This window comes from Brassica rapa, chromosome A08, assembly GCF_000309985.2.
Source record: "Brassica rapa cultivar Chiifu-401-42 chromosome A08, CAAS_Brap_v3.01, whole genome shotgun sequence".
Taxonomy (NCBI): domain Eukaryota; kingdom Viridiplantae; phylum Streptophyta; class Magnoliopsida; order Brassicales; family Brassicaceae; genus Brassica; species Brassica rapa.
In genome coordinates this window covers 21,962,864-21,984,691 of record NC_024802.2, presented here as the reverse complement: position 1 = coordinate 21,984,691, position 21,828 = coordinate 21,962,864, and the positions used below count along the sequence as shown (strand labels likewise).

The following is a 21,828-nucleotide window of genomic DNA, read 5'->3' as shown; positions in this document are numbered from 1 at the left end:
ACACCTGAGAGAAGAAAACACCACTACGGCTCACAGCTTGAGCACTTGGTAGTTGTAGAGGATATGTTGGCATAGACGCATCACCAAAGTAAAATCCACCATGCCTCCTCATCTACAAGTAGCCACATTATAGAGGATAAATTAACCTTCAATGTAAGGAAAGCAAACCCAGTGACATTTTATTGACAAAGCTAAAAAAACTCACAGATGACTGTTGAGATTGCATCATTAGTTCTTGCTGATGCAAATCCATTTGATAATCAGCTGTATACAACAAATTAATATTTTTAATCGGTTATCTCTTTATAATAACAACAAATAAACCGGATGTAGCCATCTTGAACATGTCAGAAAATTTTAAACAAGTATGAACATAATGAGGGGTAGTGGCATCACACTGGATCATGAAGATGATTAGTAATAATTCAGTAGGAATATGCTCATCACAAAAACACTCTCTAAATATTATACCAAAAAATAGTGGAAATTAATATTTGATTCAAACTAATTAAAAAAAAAATAAGAAGAGAATAAAAAAAGGTTTATATATTTTTATTACTTGTCATGTAGTTGGAGTTCATTAAGCTCATAGAGCTTAGGCTGTTCATTGCTTGAACATGAGTTTGGGAATGTTCTCCAGCAGCAGAAGGATAAGAGCTTCCAGGCATAGAATAAACCTGTGGGGATCCTACAATACATACAAAGAGGCACATATGATGAATCTAAACAAACAACAGAAAATGATTCCAGCCATGAAGTACCGTGGAGCCCAATCATCATTGATCTATTATGTTTAGTACTTCCATCCATACTCCCTATAGAGCTCATTATACTTCCTCCATCAGAGATCAAAGCCCTGCTCATTAAGCCTCCACCAGCCATACTCCCCGTAGAGCTCAGTATACTTCCTCCATCAAAGACCAAAGCTCTGCTCATTGAGACTCCACCAGCCGTATTCCCCATAGAGCTCGGTGGTGGTGGTGCTCGAGAGCTGGTGGCATTTACCAAAATTGGAGCTCCAAAAACTGGCACATTAAAAAAAATTAACCACTGGTGAGAAGAATATAATCACCAAACCTATTATAGAATCTAGCATAAGGAACACCGTTTAGACCTGAGTTTCTCGGTCCAGCGCGGGAAACATTCGAGGTGGGAAAAAAAATGTGGTCTTTAACATCATAAACGCCCTGGAGAGTTCCTATACAACAAAGAAAACAAACAAAATGCATAAGTTGAGAGTATGAACTTTTCAAAAAAAGAGAAAAAAATCTACTCACCATCAGGGTTTAAAACAGGAGACATCGACCCAAACTGAGGAAAGAAAGGAGTGAACGTTCTCCCTGAACCGTCTGGTACACTCGAAGTAGAACCGGTGAGTGATGACGTCGACTGAGAATATCATTGATGAGTTAAAACATTAGTCAGAAGAATATGACAAAGAGTATAAACTGTAGAAAGATGCATTGACAATACTGAAACTTATATAGAGATATACGAGGAATGATTAAGAGGCAGTACGTACGTTAGAACAAGATGACATTTTGCAAATGGTTGATTGACCTGAAACGAAGGAAGAAAAGAACGTAAGCAGATGGATCAAGAAACACTTAACTGTAAACATGGTTGAGTGCAGCTGAAGCCCATACATGTCAACCCTAGTCAATACCCCTTCGTGGATTTAACATTCTTAATGACATGAAGCATATAAACGGTAGAAATTGAATGCAGCTGAAGCCATACATTTCAAACTTAAGGATTTAATTAACATTCTAAATGACATGAACCATATTAACAGTGGACATTAATGCGTCTTAAGCCGTAATCATAGCACCTTCATGGATTGAACATTCTTAATGACATGAGCACAATTAGCCGTAAAAAAATTGAATGCATCTGAAGCCATACATTTCAAACCCTTATCAAACCCTCATTCATGGATTGAACATTCTTAATGACATGATGAACCATAAAACAGTAGAACTGAATGATCAGAAGCCAATACATTTCAAGTCTACTCAAAACACAGAACTATAAACTGAATGCATCTAAAGCCATACATATCACCCCAATCAAAACCTCTTCATGAACTGAACAATCATATTAATTAACGGTTCTATAGAAAGATCAACCATTCCAACATCGAAAAAGAACAAACCCACTAGAGAGCACGACGATTTGTAATAACGAATATAACATGTTCTATAATATGTGCATAGAGGATGAAAGAAAACCTTAATCCAGAAGGCAGAGAATAAATCGGACAACACAAAATCTTCCTTTCGGACCATCCAAAACTGGAAGCCATGCGAGCAATTTAAACTGAATTTTTTTGTCTCTATATGGTAATGTTATTTTAGAGTCCACTTAGTCAACATACATATTTAACAAAATTTGGAAAAATATAAAATCTTCTATTTTCAATAATATGTGTGATATTTTATTTTTATATACTTTACACTGCATTTTTGTACTCATATTGAGATTTCTCCCTTTGTAAATGTCATTTCTAAGATATGATAGATTATATTCCACATATAGCCGATATATACTTCTATATATGTATTTTGTCATTCAAATCCAACTTTGCAAATTAGGAAGATAATCTCTTTTCTCAAGACTATTTTTTCCTTCCAATTTAAAAAGCGACCTTCTTTTTCAGTTAACCAATAATATCTCCCCACGTGTTGGCATGGTAGAACCTAATCCCATTTGGTCGACGTGGCAAAGCCCACCGGCCCATCTTCGTAGCAATATTATTGCTTCCCTAAAGTAAATATTAAGAGCCCATATATTCCCTTAACTATACTTAGGAAAAGTTTATTAAAAAAACGGAATGGGCTCTTAGACATGGCCCCAAATGCAAAACTAAATATTTCAACCTCATCATCAAATCAGAATTGTGTTTTTTACTAGTATAACCAGGAGCGGACCCACTTGAAAAGGTGTAGGGTCACCTGACACCACAAAAAACAAGATAAAAATCTGTTTTGTATAGGAAAACATTAAAAAACATTTAGCAAAGTTGGTAAAATAAGGTGCTTGATCCCACACAACCCGTGTTCGATACCCAGAAAAGACATTTTGTTTTTGTTTTTGACACCATACAAAATCACTCATGGGTCCGCCACTGAGTATAACACAATTTGACTGTTCTTTGGAGGTGCAGTGGCGGATTTAGAAGTTACTTTGATCTGGAACATACATATAATATCAACAATGTCAAAAGAGGCATTTGTCAAAATTTTGAAAAAATACATTGAAATTTTAAAAACCATTATGGGCAACTACCCCACCCTTTGTCCGCCTACCTCCGGCACTGGCTGGGTGATTTGATTTTTGGTATGGAACTCAGATCATAAACAACTCATACGTTACTTGGAGGTACAAGATTGTATACTTACATCACCCAACACCTTGGCTCCTTGAGAGGTATCCTTTGCAACGCTTTCAAGTCAAATGTATCATCAAAAGACACTTGAAAAAAACGTACTCATAACGCCTTATGAATAGCTTTTGGTTGATAACAATAGGTTTGTGATATGCCCAGGCATTCTATTCAAGGTAAGTCATGTGATGTGCACGTGGAGCGTTAACAAGACTAAGTCAAAGACTCTGCACGAGAGAGAGGGTTTGCTGCACGATTGTCTTGTTGTTCTTCAGAGTTAAGGCATTAGCATGAACAAAGTATAAAAGTTAAACTTGAGCTTGGATTCACAAATCAAACTAAGAGAATCAAAGACATAATATTAATCATTCTCAGCTTTAATTTGACAACTCATTAGCATAACAAGAACAAGACAGATAACACTAATCCCCTACTAAGTCCATCGTCGTTTTAACCGCCGAACCCGTAGAGAGTGCGTCCCTGCCTCTTCAAAGCATAAACCACATCCATAGCAGTAACCGTCTTCCTCCTAGCGTGCTCGGTGTAAGTAACGGCGTCGCGGATGACATTCTCGAGGAAGATCTTGAGGACTCCTCTGGTCTCCTCGTAGATCAGACCGCTTATACGCTTCACGCCTCCTCTGCGAGCAAGACGACGAATCGCAGGCTTGGTGATGCCTTGGATGTTATCCCTCAGCACCTTCCTGTGCCTCTTCGCTCCTCCTTTTCCCAATCCCTTTCCTCCCTTTCCTCTTCCTGACATCTCTCTTCGCAAGCTTTATGTAGATCTGAAGAATTAAAAGAAAAAGATAATTAATCAGAAACAGTGGATTTAACATTTGATATTGAAAATTCAATCGATAAGAAGAAGAAGAAGACGATACCTGTTAATTGATCGGAGACGGAGATTTGACGATGTTACATGACCGGTGAATGTTTTTATATATAATCAGAGACGATCCGCGTGCTTTTCTTTTCATCCGTTGATTTTTTGATCCGACGGCTCTTGCTTAGATAAAGTAATAGACGGATCGATGACGTGGAGTTCTCTATTTTTGCAAGTGGGAGAGAACGTTTAACTAACATGACCTTATTGGGCCCATTATGGGCCTCTACACTCAGGAAATGTTGAACCAGAGTCTTGAGATTTAGCTTAATGTGGCATTGAAAGTCTTGAGATTTAGCTTAATGTGAAAGTGGTGAATGTGTTAAACATACATTTTAGTAATTGCACTATTGCAGCAAGATTTTGAAGACCTTTTCTATTTCGCTAAGTTCATTTTAACAAGTGATTTAACAAAAATTGACTTAAAAAGAAAAAACAAGAGTAGCTCAAACTACAACAACAGTATTAGCAACGCTAAAACAAACTTCTAGAAGATCATCATCACCACACAAAAACTCAAGAATCACAATAGAAACAACAGCATGATCATATAGCTATACAAAGAAAAAACGCAATTCCTAAAAAGAGTTTCATGTTAGCCAGCGAGTGGCTTCTTTGCTTTCTTCAACGATTTGGACTTGTTAACATCTTTCTCCATCTTCTCTTTTCTACCTCCTTTCTTCTTCTTCTTCCCTTTCCCCTTTGTTTCTTGCCCTTTACGAAGCTCAGGCTTATCAGTCGCATTGTGAGATTGAGTTGCATTGTGATGAGCAATCAGAGTCTGGTTAACAGAGACCGGAGAAACGGCAGAGGAAGCAAGAACCGCCAAGCTCACATGAGACTCGTTTCTCACGGCCATGGACTTCTCGAGAAGACGCACTGACATGATCTCACCACTGTCCTCGTCCAACCTCACTACGAAAAGATCACCATCAGATACAACTTTCTTGACCCCACTTTCTCGAGAAAGATTGATGGAAGGAACTAACCTGAGTGGGAGAAGAACCAGAGCGTGAAGAAACAGAGGAAGATGATCACCGGAATCGCGTGGATCCAGTACTCCGACACCGGAAAAACTCCTCTCCTGGTGTTCATCATCCTCCTGCCGCCGTGAGATGAAGAGATCGGGAGCTGAGAGAAGGATCTTTCCGCCATTGTTGTTCTTTTCTCGAAGCTTTTCTTCCAAGGAATCGTCAGCACTATTTAGTAGAAACAGAGGAACGCGAAAGCAGAGAGAAAGAGATTTGTGAAGCCTTTTTCGCCGATACGGTTCGTTATATAACGGTTTATTCTTTAACGGCTTTGCGCGGGAGAACTTGCATCACGTGATGATGCCAAGTAAGTTGCATCATCATCAGAGCCGGCTCATGGGTTATAGGGTGGTCTTTAATAATTAAACACACACAATTTTAGCATATTTTTTTATAGAAAGATAGAATGTTACTGAATTTAGATATGAAAACATATAAAATGAAAAAAATTATCTAGAACATTTGCATAATTATTTTTGGTCTTCAAAAATGTTTTTTTTTCTTTCAAAAAACAATTTCTAAAAAAAATTGGACAATTAAAACTGAGCCGGCACTGATGATCATCAACACCATCATCATGGTTTAATCAGAACGTTCTATATATATTTATATATACAAAAATGTTTTGTTTTTGTTTAATGTATGTCTCAAAATAAAATGGCTTGTTGTTGTTCTACATCCACAAAATTGTTTGTTTGTTGTTCTACATCCCACCCATTTTACTGGTGAAGCCAAAAAAAAAAAAATAGATTTGATTTTTTTACCACTTTCTTCTTATGAGATCCTTCAGATTCTGTTTGCTTGAGAAGGTATGCTCTTTCTTGTCATCTCAAAGAATTAGGACCATCATCATGGTCTAATCTGAAAAAATATATATGAATATACAAAGATGTTTGTTTATTTTAATATATATGTATATATGTCCCAAAACAAAATGGTTTGTTACAGAAAAAGAAGCATGCTACATACAACAGAGTCTGAGTCAAAGATGTACATCCACGCATAGATGTTAAAAATGTGACTGATCTGGTTTCATATATATATCCAAGCCAAAAAAAAAACTAGAATTGATTTTTTGTTTTACCACTCTCTTCCCTACGAAGACACTTCAGATTCTGTTTCCTTGAGTAGGTCTGGTCTTTTCTCTTCATCATCTCTATCTCTGTGTAAAGAAGCGTTCCTCCTCCTGCTGCTGCTGCTAGGACTATTCGGATCATATTTAGAAGAAGCCAAAAAGTTTAGAGCCAACACTACGTCTGATACAACAGGCCTCATGTTCGGCTGCTCTTGAACGCACATTGCTGCAATTGCAAGCGCTTGGTACAGTCCTCTAACAGGGTACTGTCCCTGAAGCAATGGATCAACCATTTTCGGGAAGTTCCTCCTGTCTTTAAACAACGGTCGTGCCTGTACCAAAGAAAACAAAATGAGTGTTGTTGTCTCGCAACAATCATTGAGAGAGACAAAGGAACATACCCATCCGACCAAGTTTTGATCTTTACGCTCTTTTGTACTATCAATCGCTTTCCTTCCGGTGATAAGCTCAAGAAGCACTACTCCAAAACTGTAGATATCGGATTTAAACGTGAGCTGACCCGTCATAGCATAGTCAGGAGCACAGTATCCATAAGTTCCCATAACTCTTGTCGAGACGTGTGTGTTGTCCCCGCTCGGTCCAACTTTAGCCAACCCAAAGTCTGATAGCTTTGGTTGATAGTCTTCACCAAGCAAGATGTTCGAGCATTTGAGATCACGGTAGATCACAGGGGGCTTCATCCTATCGTGCAGATACTCTAGCCCTCTTGCTGCACCAGCTGCTATCTTCATCCGAGTGCTCCAATCAAGTGGCTTTTTACCATATGGGAGATCTACAAAACATTAAGAAACAACACAAAGGTAAAAGGATAGGCTTTCACACAGCAAAAGTTGAGTTTGGAACATTACCATGTAGATGATCTTCAAGAGACCCTTGCGGCATGTACTCGTAGACCAACAGTCTCTGATCACCCTCAGCGCAAAACCCAATAAGCTTCACTAGATTAGGATGGTCAGCGAGACTCAGCGTCAACACCTCAACCGCGAACTCCCTGATTCCTTGAGCACCGTTACGGTCAAGCTGCTTGATTGCAACAACCTAATCCACAAATAACTTTTTCACCAACTTGTACAAGAAAGATAGACTTTTTAACACACTTTATCACACTACCTGATCAAGTTTCTCTAAAGTACCCTTGAACACTTTACCAAAACCTCCTTCACCAAGAAAACAATCCGACCTAAAGTTCCCTGTAGCGACCTTAAGCTCTTCGAATGTAAAGGTCTGTGCTTTCTTCCCTGTGGGCTGGTCGTCTAAATTCAAACCCTTCACGTCGAGAGCTAACTGATCCTCCTCCTTAACAACAACACCTTCCTTATCAACATCTCGGTACGGACTCACTTTTGTGGAATCTACAAAACACATTTAAAGAGTATAACTTTACCAAATCAATTCGAATAATAAAAATCAAAACTTTGACCTCTGTCTCCTCTAAGAGAACACAAAAGCTAAAACCCAGAATCAGTTAGTACACATGCAATCGAAAATCACACTCTGTTAGTACCTGAACAGGGCTGAGTCTGATCGCTTGTACCACCGAGAGTCTTCCTGATTTTCGCAGTATCCTTGCGATTCTTATCCGATCGTTTGCTCGATTTCTTACTGCTTCCGAAACAACCCATCGGGGGAATCGAGAGAGAGAGGAGAGAGAGCAATTCGCTTTGTTGCTTTGATCTTCTTCTTCTTCTTCACTCCTCTTCGTTCCTCTGTTCCTCGTCGGAAAGTCAGAAACTTTAGACGACAAATCCAACACGGAAGACCGAGAGAAGATTAATATAAAATGAAAAGGGAAAAAAAAATTATAGGGGAATGAAGAAAAAGGAGAGCTAGTGAGAGATGATGACAAACAGAGAAAGGTTCGTCAGAAGATTTTTAAGAGAGAAAGCGTCAAATGCTTATCTGCGGTAAGGTCCATGGTACTTAGAGTACGTTACTAATTAGAATTCGCCACGTCAGCAAAGATTAACTTGCGGCTACGTAGTGAAGCGAGTTATCTGGTGCCACGTAGAATGGTCAACTTTCTAGTTTAATACTGTTATCTACCGGCGGTTCGAAACCGGCACCGTCGATCTGACGTGGCGAGTGAATGATGGAGATATGGATTTGGGTGATTGATTAATGTCACTTCTTGGATTAATATTTTGATATATGGACGACGACGACGGCCAATTACTCACCGTTTTATTCCATTTTTGTAATACAAAAGGATGTCATGGTGGGTCTCACGTTTAAATCCACGCGCTATTTGTTTTGGTTCTCTGACCAGATGGATTTATTTAAAGAAAATTAAATTCGCACATGCAGTATATGCTTTTGTTGTGTGCATGGTTCCAACAGTGATTGACTACGGCGCGTTACAGCTACTGGTGAAGGCCTGGCTAGCTCTGTTACGAGGAACCGTTAAAGCCATAATCAAAGGGAATAGAGTCACGTGTGCACTGGTGTTCAGAAGATAAAAAGAGTCACGTGTGCACGATATCAATGTTAGTTACATGGCAGCTGACTGATTAATCCTCGTTTCATTTCTTTTACCTACAAGTCTACAACAAGCGCGTAGTTAGGTTACAACCACTCCCCTGGTAACAAATATCAAAAATATGGTAACCTTCTAGACCTTTACGACTTTATATATGCATTATTTTGCTGGTAAACATTTTGTTAGGATTCGAGCTACTGCTACTCACCTAACGGCTCCGATCTATAGCTACCAACGAAACAAGCAAGATAAAGAAAGTGACACAGGAGAATTGTTCACCCGGAGTTCACCGCACTCTCTCAAGGTGAAAGAGCCGCTATAACTCTCCGGGGCTGGAATGTACCAGCAACTGCACTATAAAGAGATCTAGCTCAAACCGAGCTCTCGAGATACAACAATGGCGATCTTCTACTTCCGCCTTTCTCTCTCTCTCTATCTTATCTCTAAGCTTCTCTCTCTATGCTGTTATATCACCTTCAGCTTACAACATAAAGAAACGTATACGAGTATAAATACAACTCGTTATAGTAGCGCAGTTCCACGTGAATCCCACGTGCTTGTACGGTTTAGCTTAACCAATACTTCTGATTGAACCGGGGACTTAACCTGATTAGGAACACCTTTCTTCAACACTCCACCTTGTTCCTTATCAGCTCCACCTTCAACTTCATTCTTGTTACTGACACCGTAACTCTCTTAACTCCAAGCAAACCCGCTTAGCTTCACATCCTGAGAAAACCCTCTCAGCCTTTATAACTTACGCTTCTTCTACTTTCAGACTTCTGTGACCCTTAGCAAATCCAAAGCGCCCTTGAATTTGCCAACCGGTAGCACCTTAGTGAAAATGTCTGCTGGATTATACTCTGTTGCAATCTTCACTACTTGTACCCAACCATCAGTAATCAACTCTCTAACAAAATGATACTTTGTCTGCACATGCTTCGTTCGTTCATGACATACTGCATTCTTCGCCAGTGCAATTGCACTTTGAGAATCACAGTAAATCTTTATTGCATCTTGGTTGAACCCAAGCTCATTCACAAAACCCTTTAACCAGACTGCTTCTCTTGACGCTTCTGACAGAGCTATGTACTCTGACTCTGTTGATGACAACGCCACAACCTTCTGCAAACTAGACCTCCAGCTCACCGGATTACCTCCAACTGTGAAGACCATCCCCGTTGTAGACCTGCGTTTATCTGCATCCCCTGCATAGTCTGCATCGCAATAACCTCGAACTGCAAACTCTCCTTCTTTTCTGAACACTAACCGAGTCTTCACCGAACCTCTCAGGTATCTGAGCAACCACTTCACTGCCAGCCAATGATCTTTGATGGGGTTGCTCATATACCTGCACACCAGACCCACTGCAAACGCCAAATCTGGACGTGTACATATCATAGAGTACATTAAGCTTCCCACTGCACTTTGATAAGGAACTTTCTTCATAGCTTCAGCTTGATCTCGCAGCTCTAACTCCGTAGCTGCTCTTAGCGCAAAATGGGTACCCATAGGAGTACTAACTGCCTTAGCTTGTTCCATCTTGAAATTTCCAAGTACCTTCAGTATATATCCTTCCTGAGACACCGTCAGAATCCCTTTTGTTCGATCTCTATAGATTTCCATACCCAAAATTTTCTTGGCTTCTCCAAGATCCTTCATTTCAAACTCTGAGCTTAGTAACACTTTCAGCTCCTCAATGTGCCTCCGATTCTTAGATGCAATAAGAATGTCATCTACGTACAATAAGAGATACACACAGACCCCGTCCTTCAACTCCTTGAAGTATACACAGCTATCAAACTCACTTCTGACGTAACTGTTCTTCAGCATAAACTGATCAAAACGTTGATTCCACTGTCGCGGTGACTGTTTCAATCCATACAAAGACCGCTTCAGCAAACACACCTTATTTGGATGCTCCTTGTCTTCATAACCCTCAGGTTGCTCCATGTAAATGGTCTCCTCCAGATATCCATGAAGAAACGCCGTCTTGACGTCCATTTGTTGTAATTCCATATCAAAATGGACAACCGCAGATAGGATAATTCGAATCGAGACCAACTTCACTACCGGAGAGAAGATCTCCTGATAATCAATGCCCTCCTTCTGTGAGTACCCTTTGGCCACCAACCTTGCCTTGAACCTAGGACCATCTTCCTTTGTAGCCCCTTCTTTCTTCTTGAATATCCACTTACAGCCTATAGGCTTTTGATCCTTGTTAAGATCCACCAGAACCCAAGTTCGATTCTTCTTTAATGAGGTCATCTCATCATCTGACGCCTCTGCCCACTTGTCACTGTCAGGGCCCTCCATCGCTTCTCTGTAGCTTCCTGGCTCTGCTCTGTCAGTGTCATCTCTCATCAAGTATGCGAAGCCTGCAATGTCTTCATCTTCAGGATAGACGTGATAATCTTGGAGCTTTGCTGGTGGCTTCAACGTCCTCCTTGTTCTGTCCCTTGCTAGCTGATAACCTTGATCAGTCTCTGTCGCAGACGGAGTATCCTCAGAAACCATTTCATTCTCCTGATCTTCGGCTTCCTCTGGTGTTACTCGACCACGCTCTTGCACTGCTCCACCTTGGGTCACGTTATCTTCTGTTCCTACAAAATCAAAACTCACACGTGTATTAGTAGAATTGACAGGGAAAGAGGTTGTACCTGAATTATCGCTTGACGACTTAGACTCCTTGAACATCTGATCCTCTCTGAAAACTACATTCCGACTGATGACACATCTTTCTTCATCGATAAGCCAGATTCTGAAACCCTTTACCCCTTCCGGATAGCCTGTGAACACCCCTTTCTTTGCCCTTGGACTTAGCTTCCCTTCATCAGAATGTATGTAGACTATACACCCAAATCTCCTAAGTCCTGACAAATCTGGAACTTCTGTAGTCCATCTCTGCTCTGGAATCTCAAAATCAATGACTGAAGACGGAGTTCTATTCAGCAAGTAGACTGCTGTTGAGACTGCTTCTGCCCAAAACTTAGGCTCCAGTCCACTCTCACTCAACATGCTGCGTACTTTATTTAGTATTGACCTGTTTAACCTTTCTGCTACCCCGTTCTGCTGGGGTGTATATGTACACGTACGGTGCCTGACAATGCCTTCGTCTCTGCAGAACTGATCAAACCTCAAGTTGCAGAACTCCAAGCCATTGTCTGTGCGCAGCTTCTTCACCTTTCTTTCTACTTGCACTTCTACCATTTTCTTCCACTCGACAAACCGCTGAAATGCTTCATCCTTCGTCTTCAGAAAATAGACCCAAACCTTCCTTGACCAATCATCAGTGAACGAGACGAAATATTGGCAGCTTCCAAGGCTCATGGGAACGTTGGGTGAACCCCATAAGTCTGAGTGGATGTAGTCGAGTCTTTCCTTAGTCAGATGCTGAGCTGGCCCAAAGCTGACCTTGTGCGTCTTACCTTTAACACAGTCTTCACAAAACTTCATCTCCGAGACATGTTCACTTGGTATGCAACCTTTCTTGACTAACATCTCGAGTCCTTTCTTTCCCACGTGACCAAGCCTACTGTGCCACAGCTGAGTTTGATCTTTGTCTGAGACAGCAGCTGATAGCTCTCCTAAACTGCTTCCTGATCTTAAAGCAGATCCTCTCAGAAAATACAGAGTATCAGAACCCTTTCTATAACCCCTCATGATGAGTGTGCAGCCCAACACAATCTTCATAATTCCGTTTGACGCTCTGAACTCGCAGCCCTTATTCTCCAGTGTCCCTAGGGAGATTAGATTTCTTCCAATTCCTGGCATGTATCTCACTTCGTGAAGCAGAAACGTAGTACCGTCTGGATTCTGAAACCTGATCGAGCCTATTCCTTTAACCTCAGTCAGAGAATTGTTAGCCATCCTAACCTTTCCTGCTGCTGTGACCTCCTGTAGTTCCACGAAGAGCTCCTTTCGAGGAGTCATATGAAATGAGCACCCGGTGTCTAAGATCCATTCCTCCGAGTCATCAGTACTCTGTGTAATATTCAACTCTGCAGCTATCAGTCCTACTAGATCGTGAGCATCATCTTTCACCAATGAAGACTCTCCTCTCTCGGATTGGTTTCGATGCTTATTCCTTTCAAGCCACTTGTAGCACTGTTTCTTGTAGTGCCCTTCCTTTCCGCAGATCCAGCAAATCTTCTTTCTCTCAGTTGACTTTGACCTCGATCTGAAACTCTTCTTCCTACCATAACCATTCTGTGAACTTCGGTTATCTGACCTCCCCCTCACAAAGTGTCCTTCTGAGCTGCTTCGAGAACCTATAACTTCTTTCAACTCCTTTTCCTTGGACCTGGCTGAGCTTGCTACCTCATCCACCTTGATGACATCCCGCCCATACTTGAGCGTTTCTTTCAACTGGTCATACTTCGAGGGAAGAGAGTTAAGTAGCAGTATAGCCTGTACTTCCTCCGGGACTTCAATACTCAGGTTACTCAAGTCTCCAATGATCTTCAAGAAGTCATCTATGTTGTCATCTACCGAACGAGTCTCCTGCATCTTGAAGCTGTATAGCCTTAACTGTGCGTGCACGCGGTTAGGTAGAGACTTGGGCATATACAATTTCTCTAGCAAGATCCATGTTTCTGCTGCTGTCGTACATCTCTCGATCTTCCTTAAGACGTGATCTCCCACATTTAGGAAGATGATGTTCATCGCCTTCTCGCATCTTTCAGATCTTGCGATCTCAGCCTCGACGATCTTTTTCTTCTTCTCAGAATCTTTCTCATCTTCTTCCGAGTCCTCCTCTTCGACCTTCGTCTTCTCGATGAGAACATCCTTTAACCCGGAGACGCTAAGGAAAGCGTACATCCGTCTTTTCCATAAAGAGAAATCACCATCGCCGTCGAACTTCTCGATCTCCGATTTCGTCCCCGCCATCTCCGATCGATCTTGAAAGAATCACCTCTTCCACAGATTCGCTAGTCTCGCCAACCTGGCTCTGATACCACTTCTGTTAGGATTCGAGCTACTGCTACTCACCTAACGGCTCCGATCTATAGCTACCAACGAAACAAGCAAGATAAAGAAAGTGACACAGGAGAATTGTTCACCCGGAGTTCACCGCACTCTCTCAAGGTGAAAGAGCCGCTATAACTCTCCGGGGCTGGAATGTACCAGCAACTGCACTATAAAGAGATCTAGCTCAAACCGAGCTCTTGAGATACAACAATGGCGATCTTCTACTTCCGCCTTTCTCTCTCTCTCTATCTTATCTCTAAGCTTCTCTCTCTATGCTGTTATATCACCTTCAGCTTACAACATAAAGAAACGTATACGAGTATAAATACAACTCGTTATAGTAGCGCAGTTCCACGTGAATCCCACGTGCTTGTACGGTTTAGCTTAACCAATACTTCTGATTGAACCGGGGACTTAACCTGATTAGGAACACCTTTCTTCAACACATTTTGTAACTTATTTAAAAAAAAAAGACATTTTCATCTACGTCCAATGAACGTAAAGCGTGTCGCGCGCGTACCAAACAAAAAAAAACATATTGTGCATTGTGATCCTCCTACAAACTATTCCTCACGGAAGCCATCATCAACTTCCTTAGTGTTTTACTGTTATTAGTTATATTTTAGTAATCAAGAATGTTTCTTAACGTTGATATTTCGTTCTTAATCTTCAGTGACCCCAATGTATTACCACATTAGTATTTCCCGTGCTTTACCTAACTTTCAAAATCTGTATAAACTTCTTCCGTGGAAAAAGAATAAAACCAAAATTTGACAACATTACAAAAAGAACTTGCCGGAAAAGGAAAGTAACAACACTCAAAACAAACGTATAGATATAATTTGATGATTTGAAGTCTTTAACTAATTACATATACATACGTACAAAAAACCCCATTGATAACTTGATACGACAACAACGAGAATACGTTTTGTCAATCCATTATACCTAAAACGTAACGATTTAGTTATTCACTGATCGCCCTGATCGTAAATGTATTGGTCCAGCATATAAAACTCTAGTCAATTCCCTTGAAAATTAGATTGTAAAAAAGATCTCAAGAGTTTCAATCAACGTTGGAGAGAAGATAAGTTTATATTAGTTATTTACTTCGACCTAGTTGCTTTCTACTATTTCTTTGAAACATTAGAGAATATAATTTTGAATTATAATTATCATGACAGCTCAGGTTATTTTATTAGAACGTATAATATATACAAGTGTATGGGTTCTTTTTAGGGAAAATAAAAAGGTGTATGGGTTCTACAAAGATAATACTTATTAATTGTTTGGAACCAGCATTCATAAAACTAAGACGTGATTGGATTTTTGTACCAATATGAGTTCATTTGAGATATTTTCACGTTTATTCATTGAACATATATATATATGAAATGATGTTGACTTGCTTGGTCCAATTTTAATTTGTACATTGTATACCAAATCACCAAATAGCATACACAGCTAGAATATTACTTTTCCCCGTAAATTAGCATGATATTATATTAGAATCGAGCTAGTTGCATTAATAAGAAGCTTCCTAAACTATATAAAACTTATTGACCAAAAAACTATTATAAAAGTTGTAGAATTGTAGAAATTTTCTTAGTATATTTTCCTCTTGTTTCCCATAATTTCCTTTCATTTTATTAGATTTCATTATCAGCTCGATCTTTTTCAAAAATAGTGAAATTAGTGATAGTTTTTTTTTTGCCAACAGGTAATATAGTGGTAAGATGGTATTAACATATTAAATGATCAGACTACCATATCTGTAATTGTCAAAAAAATAGTTCACTTATAAGATGTGCATTCACACAAATGTATCGTTGATTTGTGATATTTTTAGGAATTTGGTGAAAGTAGATTGATTAGGCCGAGTGTGGTCGATTTAGCTTAATCTTGTATATAGACTGGTAGGTACGGAATTATTTGCAGATATATTACATGCTATTCGTACGAAATGACGTTTTACAAATATTTTTCCAATGTTAATTCATACGTCTGAACAAAAATAATGTTTTCACATGTATCATCGTTTTGAATTTTGATGACAAATAAAAACGACCCATAATTACACGATTAATAACCAATCAGGGATGAAGAAGGGTCAGTAACTACTTGTGCGTGAGACGCGTTCACACCTTCGACAAATGAAATAACGGAACGTGTTCGCATATCCCGTACCCCTCGGCAACAAAATCCAGACCTCGCCTTTTTCTGGTGGGGCCCGTCACGCAAAAGCGATGTCTCGTCCAATAGAAACTCGCCAATTATACGCTTATTATTTCTAAACAATTATACGCGTTGAATCTTCACCGTCTATTACGTTTGCGCAAATATTAACCACACGATTTCCGTCAACTGACGGTGTTTAAATAGAATGTTCTCTTCCTCTTCCCCTTCTATAGTAGTAAGTAGTAACAGACCCTCTATATATTTAGACTCTCTAAAACAATTACTAGTGTTCACCTCGTACCAGCCTCACTCACATTCTCTCAGGTTTTATCCTCTCTCGAAAAAGGTATAACAGAAACTCTCCCTCTCCCTCTGCATTCGATTCGTTGTTTTTTTTCATTTCTCTTAATGGATCTGATCATCGTTATGCATGGCTTTATCTGAGTTGAATGGTGTGTTTATCATACTAGATCTCACTGTTTGTTAACGTTAGCCATCGTTTTTTCCTCTCATTTGCTGTTATGTGGTTCGATCTCACTGTGTTTCTTGGCTAAGTTTTCGAATCGGTTGAAGTTCTTAAGGTTTATTGCTTATTCAGTCCACATGAGTGACGTTTCTTGCTATTTATGAGTGTAGCTTCTCTCCAGGATCTGTTTTAGTGGTGGTTTGATTTGATTTTGATTTTATATTCGTGTTAAGATGCTTTAAGGGCTCTTAGTGTTTATGATTCTCTGCTTATTATCCATACAATGGTCTCAGATTTTTAGCAAAGATGACGAAGAACTACCCAACAGTGAGCGAAGACTACAAGAAGGCTATTGAGAAGTGCAGGAGGAAGCTCAGAGGCTTGATAGCTGAGAAGCACTGCGCACCTATCATGGTCCGCCTCGCGTAAGTAAACTAACCTTTTCATCCTTCTTTTTTTCAGAATTTTTATATGATGTGCTGAGTCTGGTTTGGCTTAAACTGTAGATGGCACTCTGCTGGAACATTTGATTGTGTCACAAAGACTGGTGGTCCCTTCGGAACAATGAGGTTTACCGATGAGCAAGCTCATGAGGCCAACAGTGGTATCCAGATTGCTCTTGGGTTGTTGGACCCCGTCAGGGTCCAGTTCCCTACCATCTCCTTTGCTGATTTCCATCAGGTATATGTTTTTTTATTTAAACACAATACTCTTTGGTTAGTGGTGATTCACTCACCATGTCCTTTGTTCAGCTTGCTGGTGTTGTGGCCGTTGAAGTCACTGGTGGACCTGAAATTCAATTCCACCCTGGAAGAGAGGTTAGTAAGATAATGTAGGGATGACTATTGAGAGTGTAGCCATTCTCCTCTATGCTTGTTATACTGAATCAAGGTTGGAAGCAATGTCGTCCTACATTTTCAAATTTTTCTTGATGCCCTAAGTTTATTTAAAATTTTATGCCCATGTTATTCATGTAAATTTTTTATATTGTCCTGTATACAACTAAATTTATCGATTAAAATCATGATGCCCTAATCGGTCGGTTATTTTGTCTGTCCTCCGGACCGGCCCTGGTTAGAGGAAATATTGTGGATTGCTTATTACTAACATTCATATTTTGGTTCCAGGACAAGCCCCAGCCACCTCCAGAGGGTCGTCTTCCTGATGCTACAAAGGGTTGTAACCACTTGAGAGACGTCTTTGCAAAGCAGATGGGTTTGACTGACAATGACATCGTCGCTTTATCTGGTGCCCACACTCTGGTTCGTTAATCATTGTCTTTGTTGGTTGGTTAAAATCTACAGTTGATGAAATGATTCCAAAATTATGATATTAACACAGGGGAAATGCCACAAGGATAGGTCTGGCTTTGAAGGTGCTTGGACTTCAAACCCTCTTATTTTCGACAACTCTTACTTCAAGTAAGTGTTCCCAACTCTCAGGTTGTGTGATTTAAAGTTGATGTGTTATTAACTGATGATATATATATGTGTGACCAGGGAACTCTTGAGCGGTGAGAAGGAAGGTCTTATTCAACTTGTCTCTGACAAGGCGCTATTGGACGATCCCACTTTCCGTTCTTTGGTTGAGAAATACGCTGCTGTAATGCATCCTTTCTTTCTAAACTTGTCTCTTTTCTTGAGTTGGTATAAGAGAGACTAACGTTGCATTAAACAGGATGAGGACGCCTTTTTCTCTGATTACGCTTTGGCCCACTTGAAGCTTTCTGAGCTCGGGTACTTATAATCTGAATCTTTATCAGTAGAAGTAAATCTCTACTTGAATGGTGTTATGATTCGAGTTTGGATCTCTTGTTGGTTGCAGGTTTGCTGATGCTTGAGCTGTGACATGTGTGTGTCTCCCAAGACTTAGAGAGCTGCTTTAATTTGAGGGTCTGGGATTTGCATTGCATTTGAACTTTGCCATTTGATTGCTTAATGTAATCTCGGATTTGCGTAGGGTTTTCTTTTGTTGGGCGTCTTATGATTTTCAAGTTGATACGTTTTGCTTTTGCTGGTTAGACATTCAAATAAATCAAATTTTTTGCACTATATTTTATTCTTTTCTTATTCTTCTATGCTTAGTTTTTGTAAGTTTTAAATAAAAGCATTAGTACAGTAAAATCCAGCAAAGAGCCTAGTATGTTTTCTTACATGAAGTTATGTGAATTGGGATTCCCATGTTTAAGCTGTAGCTATGTTAGCAGGACCCATTCCTTTAATGATATTACGTGACAACAACCTTATCTAAAGGTTTAATATGGTAACTGGATCCACTGCATAAGCAAAACTAAAACACAAAGGGGATGAAGCACAGTTCCTTGTCTTGAAGCTGTGCTTTTTCTGCGGCCTTTTCAGTTTCCTCTACAACAAACGTCTTGAGCGATTCAAAGTCTCTTTTTTGCTGAGTTCATAAATAGATGTACATGAGAAAGAAGATCAACTTATAGGATACAATTCAGGTTCATCCATATATGCATGTCGTGGTGTGCCGTGTGCGAACCACATTAGGGTGTGGTGCATGTCTAAAAGCAAAGTTTACCTTGGTATTTTGAAACTTCTTCTCCATTGGATGAGTGAATCTCATCAACTTTGGGCCTATATGGGCTGGTCTATTAATTGCGAAGGAACATGTCCTTAATTTGCTATTAATGTTAACTGAATTTCACTTTTGGAATCAAACATTCTCACTTGTCAATTCAAAATAACTTGAGCCGGAAGCGATGAATGAAGTAGAAAAGCAAAACTATGTGAACTGAATTTTACTTTTGGAATCAAACATTCTCACTTGTCAATTCAAACTAACTTGAGCCGGAAGCTATGCATGACCGACCCCAAAGGCCCACCACAATAACAATAATAATATACTGACGACGGCCAGGGGCACCATTGTAATTTCGTCATGTTAAAACCCTTATCTTCCTTAGGATTCCTCACTATATAATACACAAGCACGTATCGCTTTTCTTCTCCATTCTCCATCCTAGCCGCTACACTGAGGTACGCGTCTTCTCCGATGCGAGTTCTTACTCTTCTAAACGATTCCGATCCTTCTCGTTTGCATTTTAGCTTAATCATCATTTGCATATCTCACTGTGATTCTATTGTCTCTGTTGGTTAGATCGTTTTAGGCTCTCTGATCTGTTGTTTAGATTCAGCTCAGCTTGATGATTAATTAGCTTATTGATTGAAGAGATCTTGATCGATCTGGATCTGTGGAAAGTTAATTTGTATATCGAGATCTGTGTGATTCGTATTGTTAATCAGGTGAATTATCGAGCAGCATACTTAAATCGAGTGCTCTCTTCCTCTCGTGTTTCGAGTTGGAGAGACTCTCTGGTTTGGTTGCTGTTTATCATCTTGAAATTGATAAATAATAGCTTGCTTAGCTCAGAGGTTAGAGCACCACAAACACTCTTTGTGGTAGAAATCGGTTCGACTCCGATAGCAGCTTTGTACAATGAACGTTTTGAGAAAAAATGAATTTTATTTTGATATGTCTACTGCTTTGTTAAATTTCATGTGTTTTGATCGTTTCTATTTTATTTAAATGCTTAATGTTTTGTTAAATTTCATTTAAGTCTATAATTTTGATTGTTTCTGTTTGATTTTGTCGGTGTGCAGATTTTACTTGACGAGCAGCCATGGGTAAAGAGAAGTTTCACATCAACATTGTGGTCATCGGCCACGTCGATTCCGGGAAGTCTACCACCACTGGTCACTTGATCTACAAGCTTGGTGGTATTGACAAGCGTGTGATCGAGAGGTTCGAGAAGGAGGCTGCTGAGATGAACAAGAGGTCTTTCAAGTACGCGTGGGTTTTGGACAAACTTAAGGCTGAGCGTGAGCGTGGTATCACCATTGACATTGCTCTCTGGAAGTTCGAGACCACCAAGTACTACTGCACAGTCATTGACGCTCCTGGACATCGTGATTTCATCAAGAACATGATTACTGGTACCTCCCAGGCTGATTGTGCTGTTTTGATCATTGACTCTACCACTGGTGGGTTTGAAGCTGGTATCTCTAAGGATGGTCAGACCCGTGAGCATGCTCTTCTTGCTTTCACCCTTGGTGTCAAGCAGATGATTTGCTGCTGTAACAAGGTAAACTAATTACTCATGTTTCATTGTTTTTTTATTATACTGTTTTGGTTTGATGTTAACGAATTTACTTATGTTTCCAGATGGATGCCACTACCCCCAAGTACTCCAAGGCTAGGTACGATGAGATCATCAAGGAGGTGTCTTCCTACTTGAAGAAGGTTGGATACAACCCTGACAAAATCCCATTCGTCCCCATCTCTGGGTTCGAGGGTGACAACATGATTGAGAGGTCCACCAACCTTGACTGGTACAAGGGACCTACTCTCCTTGAGGCTCTTGACCAGATCAACGAGCCAAAGAGGCCATCAGACAAGCCCCTCCGTCTGCCACTTCAGGACGTCTACAAGATCGGTGGTATTGGAACGGTGCCAGTGGGTCGTGTTGAGACCGGTATGCTCAAGCCTGGTATGGTTGTAACCTTTGCTCCTTCAGGGCTGACCACTGAGGTTAAGTCTGTTGAGATGCACCACGAGTCTCTTGTGGAGGCGCTTCCAGGTGACAACGTGGGATTCAATGTTAAGAACGTTGCTGTCAAGGATCTTAAGCGTGGGTATGTTGCATCCAACTCCAAGGATGATCCTGCCAAGGGAGCTGCCAACTTCACTTCCCAGGTCATCATCATGAACCACCCTGGACAGATCGGTAACGGATACGCGCCAGTTCTTGATTGCCACACCTCCCACATTGCGGTTAAGTTCTCTGAGATCCTCACCAAGATTGACAGGCGTTCTGGTAAGGAGATCGAGAAGGAGCCCAAGTTTTTGAAGAATGGTGATGCTGGTATGGTGAAGATGACTCCGACCAAGCCCATGGTTGTCGAGACCTTCTCTGAGTACCCACCCCTTGGACGTTTTGCCGTGAGGGACATGAGGCAGACTGTTGCAGTCGGTGTCATCAAGAGCGTTGACAAGAAGGACCCAACCGGAGCCAAGGTCACCAAGGCTGCCGTCAAGAAGGGTGCCAAATAAAGTACCTTGAGCAAAACTCTATCATCCGCAGTTGAATCGAAAGACTATTTTAGTTTTGTTTTGTTAGTTTGGTATTTGGTTGCTTGTTTGTGTTGCAGCTTCGTTTCGTCTCCGTCAGAACTACGTTCTCGTAACTGGGTTCTTGATCGGAGGTGGCGGAGCCACATTGCATGCTAGCTTCCTCTGTTTTTTTTTTTCATTTGCTTTTTGTTTCTGAAATATTTTGGATGATTTGATATAATGAATATGACATTATTCCTGCGGTTA

The 21,828-nt window shown here is 40.3% G+C and overlaps 6 protein-coding genes across 8 annotated transcripts in view; 2 read left to right on the top strand and 4 right to left on the bottom strand.

The window, feature by feature from the left end:
- The window catches only part of LOC103836417 (probable NOT transcription complex subunit VIP2), a 6,568-nt gene extending 3,126 nt beyond the window's left edge, over positions 1–3,442 (bottom strand). The window contains exons 1-8 of one of the 2 annotated variants that reach the window (XM_033276615.1): positions 2,232–3,442; positions 1,523–1,560; positions 1,278–1,389; positions 1,115–1,198; positions 762–1,025; positions 560–688; positions 206–264; positions 5–112 (exon numbers count right to left, since the gene is read on the bottom strand). In XM_033276615.1, coding sequence (XP_033132506.1) covers positions 5–112; positions 206–264; positions 560–688; positions 762–1,025; positions 1,115–1,198; positions 1,278–1,389; positions 1,523–1,540 — 774 coding nt within the window. In that variant the 5' untranslated portion in view covers positions 1,541–1,560; positions 2,232–3,442. The other variant, XM_009112671.2, reaches the window with a different exon arrangement.
- Positions 1–21,828, top strand: part of LOC103836412 (elongation factor 1-alpha 1) — a 26,391-nt gene extending 4,563 nt beyond the window's left edge. Inside the window, exons 1-3 of one of the 2 annotated variants that reach the window (XM_009112667.3) lie at positions 19,341–19,487; positions 20,112–20,593; positions 20,674–21,828. In XM_009112667.3, coding sequence (XP_009110915.1) covers positions 20,132–20,593; positions 20,674–21,561 — 1,350 coding nt within the window. In that variant the 5' untranslated portion in view covers positions 19,341–19,487; positions 20,112–20,131 and the 3' untranslated portion in view covers positions 21,562–21,828. Of the gene's footprint in view, positions 1–19,340; positions 19,488–20,111; positions 20,594–20,673 lie in introns of those variants that run through there. The other variant, XM_033276617.1, reaches the window with a different exon arrangement.
- LOC103836415 (histone H4) lies at positions 3,692–4,378 on the bottom strand. Its single transcript, XM_009112670.3, has 2 exons — positions 4,269–4,378; positions 3,692–4,172 (listed from the first exon to the last, which is right to left on the bottom strand). Exon 2 carries the CDS (start codon positions 4,145–4,147, stop codon positions 3,836–3,838), a length of 312 nt encoding a protein of 103 aa, XP_009110918.2. The 5' UTR covers positions 4,148–4,172; positions 4,269–4,378; the 3' UTR covers positions 3,692–3,835.
- On the bottom strand, positions 4,635–5,937 carry LOC103836675. Its single transcript, XM_033276619.1, has 2 exons — positions 5,260–5,937; positions 4,635–5,185 (listed from the first exon to the last, which is right to left on the bottom strand). The coding sequence occupies exons 1-2, from the start codon at positions 5,423–5,425 to the stop codon at positions 4,866–4,868; spliced, it is 486 nt and encodes a 161-aa protein (XP_033132510.1). The 5' UTR covers positions 5,426–5,937; the 3' UTR covers positions 4,635–4,865.
- LOC103836414 (probable serine/threonine-protein kinase PBL5) lies at positions 6,172–8,565 on the bottom strand. The gene is made up of 5 exons (XM_009112669.3): positions 7,902–8,565; positions 7,508–7,749; positions 7,246–7,435; positions 6,778–7,169; positions 6,172–6,708 (listed from the first exon to the last, which is right to left on the bottom strand). Exons 1-5 carry the CDS (start codon positions 8,017–8,019, stop codon positions 6,397–6,399), a joined length of 1,254 nt encoding a protein of 417 aa, XP_009110917.1. The 5' UTR covers positions 8,020–8,565; the 3' UTR covers positions 6,172–6,396.
- LOC103836413 (L-ascorbate peroxidase 1, cytosolic-like) lies at positions 16,228–18,557 on the top strand. Its single transcript, XM_009112668.3, has 9 exons — positions 16,228–16,368; positions 16,782–16,913; positions 16,995–17,169; positions 17,241–17,306; positions 17,616–17,750; positions 17,830–17,909; positions 17,988–18,090; positions 18,166–18,224; positions 18,313–18,557. Exons 2-9 carry the CDS (start codon positions 16,795–16,797, stop codon positions 18,326–18,328), a joined length of 753 nt encoding a protein of 250 aa, XP_009110916.1. The 5' UTR covers positions 16,228–16,368; positions 16,782–16,794; the 3' UTR covers positions 18,329–18,557.

Bases quoted from the DNA above. Each gene is read 5' to 3' on its own strand.
- LOC103836415 (XM_009112670.3), bottom strand. From the start codon at position 4,147: ATGTCAGGAAGAGGAAAGGGAGGAAAGGGATTGGGAAAAGGAGGAGCG.
- LOC103836675 (XM_033276619.1), bottom strand. From the start codon at position 5,425: ATGGCGGAAAGATCCTTCTCTCAGCTCCCGATCTCTTCATCTCACGGC. The intron at 5,186-5,259 runs GTTAGTTCCTTC...ATCTTTTCGTAG, and splicing joins CTGGTTCTTCTCCCACTCAG to TGAGGTTGGACGAGGACAGT.
- LOC103836414 (XM_009112669.3), bottom strand. From the start codon at position 8,019: ATGGGTTGTTTCGGAAGCAGTAAGAAATCGAGCAAACGATCGGATAAG. The intron at 7,750-7,901 runs GTACTAACAGAG...TGTGTTTTGTAG, and splicing joins TCAGACTCAGCCCTGTTCAG to ATTCCACAAAAGTGAGTCCG. The intron at 7,170-7,245 runs GTAATGTTCCAA...AATGTTTTGTAG, and splicing joins TCTTGAAGATCATCTACATG to ATCTCCCATATGGTAAAAAG.
- LOC103836413 (XM_009112668.3), top strand. From the start codon at position 16,795: ATGACGAAGAACTACCCAACAGTGAGCGAAGACTACAAGAAGGCTATT. The intron at 17,307-17,615 runs GTTAGTAAGATA...TTTTGGTTCCAG, and splicing joins AATTCCACCCTGGAAGAGAG to GACAAGCCCCAGCCACCTCC. The intron at 17,910-17,987 runs GTAAGTGTTCCC...ATGTGTGACCAG, and splicing joins TTCGACAACTCTTACTTCAA to GGAACTCTTGAGCGGTGAGA.